The following is an 11,938-nucleotide window of genomic DNA, read 5'->3' as shown; positions in this document are numbered from 1 at the left end:
ACTCGCCTTCAAAAATCCTTAGCGAGAACCCTGATTTAAAATGATTTAACCAATTTCACATGTGGGGCGAGTTGGCAGGAGTAATATTAAACATGATTTAACCAATTTCACATGTGGGGTGATTTGATAAATCAGTTTGTGGTGTTTTTTTAAAAAGTGGGCCGATTAGCCAGTGGGGCGACTTGTCCTGCTTCCATTTGAAGGCCCCCTTGAGGGTTTTGTATGACTATATGAACCATCTTTCACGTTAAACCCCCATGTGCATTTTGAAAAGTTGGCAGATATGTTTCTAACTCCAGGCAAAATCTACCGGTATGAATGAAAAAGAAGTTTTCAATTAAGGCTCTGTGGCCATAACAGCTGTCTCATTAGCATTTTAACCACTTCCCATATTTGCAATTAAAACAATAGAAGAAAATTATTCAACGTAAAAACAAAACTTACTTGTAAATATGAAATTCTCTTTACGGTATGAGTTTTTCTCCTTGTTTGAGATTGTACAGTAGTACCTGTAACTGCTTATACCTATTTCTTATTCACTTTTGCTTGATAAACTCACTAAATATCATATACATTGTACCACATCTCCTTATTTTTATATGCATTCCAATAACATGAACAATTGTAATTCAATTCTATATACCAAAGCAAAATGAACTGCACCACTTTCATTCACTAGTATGCATCTTTTGGCAAAATACAAGACTTTGTTCTTAGATGACACAATTAATTTAATATATATTTATTAATAAAAAAATAAAATTTAGTATACAACTCTTTAACGGTATAAGAAAAAGCACAGCTGTGTCATAAATTGTGAAATCTGTGCTGAAAACATAGACATTGATGGTATTTGAGTAATTCCATATGTGAAGCTCAACATTAGCTCGTCAGTTGGTGGTGGACAGTTATAGTTCCTTTCTGCAGGCTAGCTAGGATGAATGACTTTTCAGGAAAACCAATTTCACAAATCAAAACTTTCCTCTAGCATGTCTAGATTTCTCCTACAATATTCATCCAGTTTAGTTCTTTTGTTTTAATTGGACACCGTCCTGATTTTTAATTTTGCAAACCATTCAGTCTCTTGCTTGCAAATGGTGCATGAAAATAGGATGGGTATGGCAGTAGACAAGTCTCTTTAAAGTGGGTTTGTGCCCTGAAAAAAAGTTTTATAACTTAAGTTTAATTGAAACTTGTGCAACACATATACCTAAATAACTATATAACATAGAAGAGAGCATCATTCGTGTCAATGTTTTGTTCCTGTTTACATTGTCATTGATATTTTTTCAGAAAGCCTGAGGCATAGCTCATGAATTCCTGTCATTAGACATTACATCCTAAATTAACATAATAACTGCTAGAATGATTATCAGTATGATATACGTACACTATCATTGTACAGCCCAAGTTTTCATTATATATAATTGTTGCATTCATTCACTCCTGTGTTCAGTCGTTCAAAAATTTCTTAACATCAACAAATGAACTTTAATAACAACAAGAAAACACTAGAAAAGATACGTACATACAACCCGTGTTTAAGTGTATTTGAAAGAGAAATAAATCTTGTTAAACGATGTAAAAAGGAGAAATATATCTGGTTAAACGATGTATAAAGGAGGAAAAATTGTAGATATTGCATTACGATGCGTTCTACCTATTAGCACGTGGATATGTTTACATATTTAGACTTGACCCAGTATGTCACCGCCGTCGTTTAAACACTTGACTACAGTCGTGTATAAGCTAGACAATAAAAAGCTTAAGCCTGTACTATTTGTGTGAAGTAAATGTGTTTGTTCTGTACATTTAAATTGTTTTACCTGATAGCAAGAACGTATATCTATCCGTTTCCTTCTCAATTCACTTTGTCAAATTCTTCGAGCTTCTTCAAAACATACGTATTACTGCGCCCGAAAGTGAAAAAAATATGAGAAATCCTCGTAAAATAATGCTATTTTCAATTTTGTTGAATCCATTTTGTTATATTAATTATACAAAGATAAAAAAAGTTACGATTAATTATGAATTTGCATATCATTATACGGAACGTTTATGGACTATTTTTTAAGTCGGTCATTTTGGCGGTAAATCATGTACACATACACACGTAGATTGGCTGGTACCCGATTGTAATGTTACACATCAAATATATCAAATAGCTAATACCCGGAACGTAGTACCGGGAACCAGGATATACCGTAGATAACATACATAACTAATACCGAAATTGAAAACGCTTTACGGTTTCTCGTTCATAAACCGAATTCCGCTTTGAATTATAGAAGATGCAATATTAATCATGTTCAGTTGACTTTTCATTGTTATATCAACGTCTGAACTAATTAAAGAATCTTTAGATGTCAGATAACACTTGAAATTGACCCGATCTCTTTCCACACGGAATATACAAATAATGATAGTTTGTAGTCAGGTTGACTGCTTATAATGCAAAATACACACTTATAACAAGTTCTATAAAACGAACAATACACACTGATCGTTTCTTTAGTCCCCAATGTAAATGAAAGAAACAAAAACCATATCATACCATAAAAAGAAGAGGAGAAATTCGAACATTTCCGGATCTATTTCTGGCCAAAAGACCCCCAGCATGGATTGCGTATGAAAAGATGAACCTCATGACTTAAAAGTCAGGCCTTAAAGCACTGCCTTTAAAAATTCTAAATGCACAATATGATTCAGCGTATCATAGAGCCAAATAACTCAGTTCTTGATGAAATCAAATAATTTTTGGACTATTTGGACGTCCATGAAGACCAATTTAAAAATAGGGCACCCTATCCTAAATAGTTAAACAAGGTAGAGCCTGCCAAAGTTTTCAAATGAAATCAGTTTGAATGATAAAAATCAGTTGAAAAAACGCATCTTTTCCTGATAAGTCACAGTTTGACGTTGCGAAAATAACATTTTACGTTTGTAACATCATTATATCCCCTGTAACTGTATCATATGCCCTTAAGTTTCTACACAAACCTAATTTTTAAATATATAAGATTAGTTTTCTATTAAAAGTTAAGATAAAGCATATATAAACAAGACCAATACCAAGCCTGAATCTGCTTTGCTGCTTGTATTTGATTGAGACTGAAGCGTAACTGATCAATCAATTTTATCTTACCACCTATACATTTCTAGGAATGTGATTGATTAAAAGCAACCTAGTGGAGACCATGTATTAGGTTAGTAGGTTCCATATTTGGTAGGTAGGCGGGGCTTATTTCAATACACAGTTAGTAGTGGTGTTACATCCCTTTATAGAAACAACACAGTGCTGAGAAAATCTCTTAAAGGTTTCAACAGACAATGGAATTTATGATGAAAGATTAAAATAAATTCATGAAACACATTTAAAGCTAACAAGTTGTTATTGTTGGCATTTACTATTGGATAGAACAATGTAAGTAGGTGATTAATGCTAACAGTAATGAAGACTTAATCAATTTGATAGGCAGCTAGTCTAAATATCACATGTTAAGATAGACTGTTAGAAAAGTTTCCTAGGCAGCTAGTCTATTTATCACATGTTAAGATAGTCTGTAAGATAAGTTCCCTAGGCAGCTAGTCTATTTATCACATGTTAAGATAGTCTGTAAGATAAGTTCCCTAGGGAGCTAGTCTAAATATCACATGTTAAGATAGTCTGTAAGATAAGTTCCCTAGGCAGCTAGTCTAAATATCACATGTTAAGATAGTCTGTAAGATAAGTTTCCTAGGCAGCTAGTCTAAATAACACATGTTAAGATAGTCTGTAAGATAAGTTCCCTAGGCAGCTAGTCTAAATAACACATGTTAAGATAGTCTGTAAGATAAGTTCCCTAGGCAGCTAGTCTAAATATCACATGTTAAGATAGTCTGTAAGATAAGTTTCCTAGGTAGCTAGTCTAAATATTACATGTTAAGATAGTCTGTAAGATAAGTTCCCTAGGCAGCTAGTCTAAATATCACATGTTAAGATAGTCTGTAAGATAAGTTCCCTAGGCAGCTAGTCTAAATATCACATGTTAAGATAGTCTGTAAGATAAGTTCCCTAGGCAGCTAGTCTAAATAACACATGTTAAGGTAGTCTGTAAGATAAGTTTCCTAGGCAGCTAGTCTAAATATCACATGTTAAGATAGTCTGTAAGATAAGTTCCCTAGGCAGCTAGTCTAAATATCACATTTTAAGATAGTCTGTAAGATAAGTTCCCTAGGCAGCTAGTCTAAATAACACATGTTAAGATAGTCTGTAAGATAAGTTCCCTAGGCAGCTAGTCTATTTATCACATGTTAAGATAGTCTGTAAGATAAGTTTCCTAGGCAGCTAGTCTAAATAACACATGTTAAGATAGTCTGTAAGATAAGTTCCCTAGGCAGCTAGTCTAAATAACACATGTTAAGATAGTCTGTAAGATAAGTTCCCTAGGCAGCTAGTCTAAATATCACATGTTAAGATAGTCTGTAAGATAAGTTCCCTAGGCAGCTAGTCTAAATATCACATGTTAAGATAGTCTGTAAGATAAGTTCCCTAGGCAGCTAGTCTAAATAACACATGTTAAGGTAGTCTGTAAGATAAGTTCCCTAGGCAGCTAGTCTAAATATCACATGTTAAGATAGTCTGTAAGATAAGTTCCCTAGGCAGCTAGTCTAAATAACACATGTTAAGATAGTCTGTAAGATAAGTTCCCTAGGCAGCTAGTCTATTTATCACATGTTAAGATAGTCTGTAAGATAAGTTCCCTAGGCAGCTAGTCTAAATAACACATGTTAAGATAGTCTGTAAGATAAGTTCCCTAGGCAGCTAGTCTAAATAACACATGTTAAGATAGTCTGTAAGATAAGTTCCCTAGGCAGCTAGTCTAAATATCACATGTTAAGATAGTCTGTACGATAAGTTCCCTAGGCAGCTAGTCTAAATATCACATGTTAAGATAGTCTGTAAGATAAGTTCATTACATAGTGTTCTAGTCATCTAATTAGATATATATGGGTTAAGTAAATTCCATATGAGGATTCAAGCTTCAATAAAAGTAATCTACGTCTGAATATAATGTAGGTATAGTTAAGCACAGTATTTTTTTAACACAATATGCACAATAGTTGATCTTACTATTTTTAACTATCTGAGATCCCAAACTGTATATACTTATAGGTTTCATAACGAGTGAGAATTAGATATCGCTTGATATCAACTCGAGTTATTTAATTTCAATATAATAATAAACGAGCCTGTGGCGAGTTTGTTATTACTATTTAAATTAAATAAAGAGAGTTGATATCAAACGACATCTAATTCTCCCGAGTTGTGAAACCTATTTCTCTTATGGTAAACATGCTTTTTGTGCTTAATAAAAAAAATCCGCGAAACGTCGACCCAGTCGCTTGAACATAACTGCATTGTGACGTCATATGTCCTGTTCGTCGTCAATCTTCAACATTAGACTTTTTTAAACATTTTACGCTTCAGAATGTAATAATATTTGAATAAGAATGTATAATAAGGTGAAAAGTGTGCGTATTTTCTATATTATTGAAGAAATCGCTTATCTCCGTTGCAATGGAGGAAATGTACATCATTGTGACCTTTAACTGTCAACAATGACCTAAAGAATAGCCAATGAAAATGCCGCAATATCGTTTCAGGAGGTTTCGTTGGCCAATCAAATTAACGCATTTTTCGTATCACTTTTTCGTATCACACTCCGGACAGTGTGATACGAGAATTATCTATTCATGCGAGAAATAGATAATAGGCCCCAACCATAAGAGAATTTATATTACCATCACTTACCTAATGTATAAAGTGTTTTAATCTGAGATGGCGTTATCACATCATGAAATAAGCAAACTGATCCTATTTGTCCATAAAGTACTATAGGAGAACCCCATTCTTCATTCTGTGTACCAGTAGCAACAGTTTTGACACCAGGTTCAGTACTAGGTTTTGATTGGCCAGGAAAGATGAATTTGAATGGTGACTTTTTCTTTACCTCTGCATTTGTGTTAGAATCTATTTGGTCAGCAATGGCAGCTAAAGCTGATTTTGGACAAGGAGATCCTATATAGCATGATGAAAATGGCTAAAATATAAAACATTTAAATATGTATAAACAGAAATCTAGGGTAAACTGAAAGAAGACACAAATCTAACAGAAATGAACAAATTCTACCAAAACAATATTCAAATTTTAAAGTAAATTTGGATTTTATCATGTTTATTAGATAAATACTTACCATCATAAATTGAAGTATAACCCCAATTGCTTCATAGGTCAGATGGAAATAACCCAGACTAAAAATAAATGTACGCTCACTGGTCTGACCCTATCTTTCTGTTTACCCATATTCTCCCATTCATTTTCCTCAAGACAGAAACGTAAGGAAAGAGGATGAAGGTCAGGCAGGTGGGACCTATAGTTTATGATGGTAAGTATTTATCTAATAAAATCATTTACTTTACATTTAAAATTTGAATATTTTATCGCTATAAATACATTACCATCATAAATTCTGAGTAACTGAATCTCTTGTAACAGAAGAAACAGGAGGAAAGTTCAATCTTTGTACAGAAACTAAGGTCCAAGAGAGTATAAGCTCTCAGCAAAGGTAATGAGATATAAAACTAATTTCTCCAGAAACCTGCAGACCTTCTAAAGAAACCTTTTAAAGATGCACTGTTAAACAGAGCCCAGGATGTAGAGATACCCCTAACATCATGAGCTTTAATATTTAAACTTTTCAAGAGTTCTGCCTTTGAAGAACTATTTACATATCCAAGTAGAAATAGATTTAACAGAAAGATCTGAGATTCCTTTTTTAATAGGAATAAAGAGTCTTGAGTTAGAAACAGAACCTAAACTATTCGTTCTATCCAGATAAATTGAAAAGATTCTTACTGGGTATAAAAGTACAGAAATGAAATCACTAGGGAGTGCAGGAATCACGACTGGTTCTGAACCCTAAACTAGAATCTGATTCTTTGCCTAAAAGCAGGATCAGTTAAAAGAATTACAGAAGATTTATCCCTGTTAAATCGAAGGCAAGCATCAGAAATGGAGAAGGCATGAACTTCACTTCTTCTCCGACCAGAAGCCAAAGCTTATAGAAAACAGCATTTATACGAAAGAAACCATAAATCTTCTGGTTCAAAAGGAGGAAGTTTTAAAAAGGATAAAACTAATCCAAGATCCCACTTAGGAACTAAAGTTTTTGTCTTGGTCTTTCAAGACTAAAACTAGAAACCAAAAGTGAAATATGCTCATTGTTTCCAAAATCTGGGCCACCAGAAATATGAATAGTTCTAGATATAGCTGATCTATAGCCCTTTAAAGTAGAGGTAATTATCTTTTGGATTCAAAAAGAAAAACTAGAAAGTCTGCTAACTGTTGTACAGTGACTTGGAAAGGATCCGCTCACTACACCAATCTGAGGATATTGATCATTTTGCATTATAGACAATGGTAGTGGAGTCTCTGACAAGACTTTGTGAGATGCTTGGTTGCTCCTTCAGAAAAATCTCTCTTTCTGAGACTAACCCTGAGAGAAGCCAGATGTGCAGATGAAGTTTTGAGTGAGACGAAGACCATCCACTAGCAGAATAAGTGATACCTTCATTAATGAATTGTAAAGCAAAAGCCATATGGCCAGATTCAGGAAAGGAACTGTGAGAACAAACAGTATCCTGAGAAATACCACAGGAAGCTTTAAAAGTTGAAGAGGGTTTAGTCGGATTAGAAGGAGAGGCAAAAGGGATATGGGCTTCATCCCTCATCAAGAAATACACCTTATCCCTAAGATCCTTCAAGTATGGAAGATTCTCAGTCACCTTGGTAGGAGGTTGTTGAACTGACTTAGAGGTAGGCTCAGTGGCCTTCTTTGACACCCTGGGAGAAGAAAAACTTTCAACATCCTAATAAATGAGGAAAGCCATTTCTTGACTCCCAGGGGAAACAGAAAGCTCATCATCCTCCCTCTCATCATATTCTACATATTTAGTTGGAGAAGGTTGATTAGAAGCAACTCTATTCTCCAGTAGAGTCATACAACTGGATAGAGTACTAAATTCAGCATTGAAAGACTCACCAAAGTCCAAAAGTAACTTCTGTAAACCATCCAAAGGTGATGCATGATCAGAACCCTGAGTACCATAAGAAGAGCTAGTAGACTGAGCTTAGAGTCAGGTAGTGTGGTAGAAGGAGCTACTGCAGGAGTCAAAGATACTGCTACTGGTGGCCCATAGCCGTACCTGGGGCAGAACAATTAGTACCTGATGAATTAACAGGCCTAGACGTTGACGTAGGGACCTCCCCCCCCCCCCCCCCCCCCCAAAAAAAAATGCATGGCCAAACCTTGTGAAAGGGTCTGATTGATACCATTACCAGACACCATTGTCAAAACTTTGGTTAATGTACTGGTAGTTTGGGGGGACTTAAAGGAAGTTACCCATCCAGAGATAGTCCGGACCAGAAATGTTAACGTAAGGACTATTCAAATTAAAGTCCATTTTACTTTACTTTAGTAAAAAAAACACAAATAATTTGTTTTTGTTAAGAAATTAAAACTAAACAAGGGAATAAATTTCCAAATATATATATACACAATAAATTAAAAGCAATTAAGCTATTCAAAAACTTTACAAACAACTGTAATATGTGTGAAATACAAAATCATGAAATGCACGTGTGACCCATGTTGCAGACAGAAATTTAATGGGAGAATATGGGTAAACATATTTACAGCTATAAAATCCCTTATATGGTATAAGTAACAAGAGACTGTCACCATTTAAACAAGATACTCAACATGGATAAGCTCCAATGCATGTGACCGGATTAAACAAGTGTTTATAATTCAAAACAAGCCTTCAGTATGTTTAAAAAGCTACAAATTATTAGTTGATATCGTGACAGAATTTTTCTCTCTAAAAATTGGGAATTTTTTTTCGTAATTTTTACCAAATTTAGAAATAAGATTGCACCTACATCTGTCATGCTTGGAAACTTAAGCTGTGAGTTGTGTACTAGTTTTCCATCAAAGTAAACATTGAGTTGACTGACTGTAAATGGTCGTCGAGAACTACTTTGGACAATGTCTATACAGTGCTGAAACATACAAAATTTACAAACTTAATCCAACTACGTCAGTAATCTATAAATAGCAAAATTTGACAAGCAATTAAAGTTTTCCTTAGTATTTAAACTTTTACTGGTTTCTTTAGTCTTCCTATTTGAATTTAACTAAATTATTTAAATATTCATTAATCCAATTACTGTTGCCATTACCATGGTCATTTAAAAAAAATACAGTTGTAGTTAAACTTTTGAAATGATTTTAGATTAAAGTAGTGACAAACTACGTTATTGCCAACCTCTAGCATGAAGTAATCATGTCATGCCAGAAAGAGGTGTGTAGCTAAAGGTAGAATCTTTGGTTAGCTTCCTTGTTAGCTCAACCATGAAATCATTATTAGGTAAGGTACGTCAATCCTTTGGTTGGAGTCAATAATCAAGCAGAGAACCAATCAGATTTAAGTGACAGAATATAAACATTGTAACACTAGTTTTGCAAGTCAGTTAAAAAATGAGTTTTCAATCTAATTAAAATTTAGTAACAATTATAAGCTCATTCACAAAAAATGTTGTAGGTGTGTTTGATTTGCCAATTTTATTTGATAAATGGTGGAAAGTTAACTGAAAGCTGAAATTTCTAATGTTTTTCTTCTTTGTTATACAATACAAATAATAATAGATTTTACTTGTCTGTTCAATTTGTTACATCAAATTAATAAAATGTAGTTGGATATGGTTGACAAGTGCTGACCATATTCACTTCACACATACACATATGTTAACAATACACCAGGACAGGTAAAAAAGATTGAAAGGTGTCCAAAAGTACATATGACCTGATCATTCAATGGAGGTCAGATTAAATCTAACTGAAGTAGAGACATAAGAATTGTTCTTCATGGCTGCATTATTTATCTGAATCTGATAACACAATATTCTACCTTTAGCTACATGCATGCTGGAATGGGCTGTAAGACAAAATTTAGAAAATCATAGTTATTTTAATACATTTTGCTAGCTTTCCAAATGATTTTCCTGATAAAACTTGTTGAATGCAAGAATGCTAGTTATTTATTCAAACTACATTATATAAACAAATATCACTAAAAACAAAATTATCATTTGAAAATCTAATCTTTACTCCTTTATCCCCTTAAAAACCGTTATAGACATGATATACTAGTACTTTTAAGATATTTCTATAACCATACCCAATGTCCATCTCCAATGGTCGTATTTGCCACCAGAACAGAGTTAAGTATCTTGATATATATATAAACCTACCCAATGTCCATCTCCAATGGTCGTATTTGCCACCAGAACAGAAGAATGCTCTTTTTTGTTGAATACAGATATCACAATGTCAAACTCTGCAGTTACAAAACTTTCCAATCCACACCCAGTACTAGATATAAAGCTGTTGAAAAATATCAAAGTAAAATTGAGAATGGAAATGGTGAATGTGTCAAAGAGACAACGACCCCACCATGGAACAGACAACATCAGTAGGTCAATAAAGACCTTTTAGTTATATTTATAAATTAACTGTTTACAAAATTTTTGAAATACTAAGGCTTTTTCTACTTCAGGCATGGATTACCTAAGCTGTTTTTGGCAAAACTTTTAGGAATTTTGGTCCTCAATGCTCTTTAACTTCGTACTTTATTTGGCCTTTTTAACTATTTGGATTCACTGATGAGTCTTTAGTAGATGAAAAACGCGTCTGGTGTATATACAAAATTTAGACCTGGTATCTATGATGAGTTTTTTTAGAAGATATTTCAAACAAGTTAACTTTATTTATCACTTAAGTATATTTATCAATATAATTAAAATATAATATGTTTTAAACTATTGAGATAAGGAATTTGCCAAATATTTAATTTATTTGCTGTAATCTTCAATACAAAATAAAAACCCTGCTTGTCAGACAGCAACCAATGGCAACCAAAAGATATTGACTTAGGACAGGCATATAAATAATGTTTCAACCTGCCTACACAGTCAATCACAGCTCTTTACACGAAAGGTAACAATTTGAAAATTATTTCTAGTATAGAATGACCTGTTTAATTTATATATATATTGTATTAATATGTACCTGTATAGCTGTTTTATATTGGTTAGACCAGCTATATGTGTTAATATGTGAGGGGGGATAGGACCTTTATCAGGACTACGTGATTGAGTGTTTTTAAGCTCCGGATTTCAGGATTGATCCTTCGGGATCTTGGAATTCTTTTTACGAAACCATTTATTCAAAATCAGGAACTTGGGATTTCATGTTTTTAAGCCCTGGATTTCATTATCAGGCCCCTCCAATTGCCCCACCCCCTATGTCTATTGTATTAATCTGTACCTGTATAGCTGTCTTCTGTAGGTTATACCAGCTATGTTATGTGTGGTAAGGTCAACTTCTGTGTCTAAACACAACCAAGCATGGAATGAGAATGCCACACCTGGCCATTTCTTGATGCCAGCTGGTAAAGTAACACACTAAAATCAATAATCAACAATAAAGCAAGGAAACTAACAAGCTTGGCATAGATATAGTAAGATGTGGTACAAGTGCCAATGAGACAACTCTCCATCCAAGTCACAATATATTAAAGTAATCCATTACCATACAAATTTAAATGATTGTTTTCTCACACAACTCTTCTTTATAAAAATAAGAAGATGTGGTATAACTGCCAATGAGACAACATGATTTAGCTGTCTTTCAATTATTATAATTGATGACCTTGTCCTTTAACCTTTAACATAGATACTATATTAGTCCTATATCATTAATGCTGAAACCTTGTACTAGGTTAGATGATTGAAGTATAAAGTCAACCTTGATCCCCACAATGATGGTGTTTTCT

General features: G+C 33.7%; 1 protein-coding gene across 1 annotated transcript in view; it reads right to left on the bottom strand.

Moving 5' to 3' along the window:
• LOC134695187 (neurobeachin-like protein 1) overlaps positions 1–11,938 on the bottom strand; it is a 136,666-nt gene that overhangs the window by 84,035 nt on the left and 40,693 nt on the right. Inside the window, exons 16-19 of the mRNA XM_063556397.1 lie at positions 11,431–11,567; positions 10,356–10,488; positions 8,985–9,104; positions 5,795–6,083 (exon numbers count right to left, since the gene is read on the bottom strand). Of these exons, the coding sequence (XP_063412467.1) occupies positions 5,795–6,083; positions 8,985–9,104; positions 10,356–10,488; positions 11,431–11,567 (679 nt within the window). The remainder of the gene's footprint in view (positions 1–5,794; positions 6,084–8,984; positions 9,105–10,355; positions 10,489–11,430; positions 11,568–11,938) is intronic.

Source organism: Mytilus trossulus, chromosome 13 (assembly GCF_036588685.1).
Source record: "Mytilus trossulus isolate FHL-02 chromosome 13, PNRI_Mtr1.1.1.hap1, whole genome shotgun sequence".
Taxonomy (NCBI): Eukaryota; Metazoa; Mollusca; class Bivalvia; order Mytilida; family Mytilidae; genus Mytilus; species Mytilus trossulus.
The sequence above is the reverse complement of the archived record's forward strand: the minus strand, read 5'-3'. Positions and strand labels throughout refer to the sequence as shown.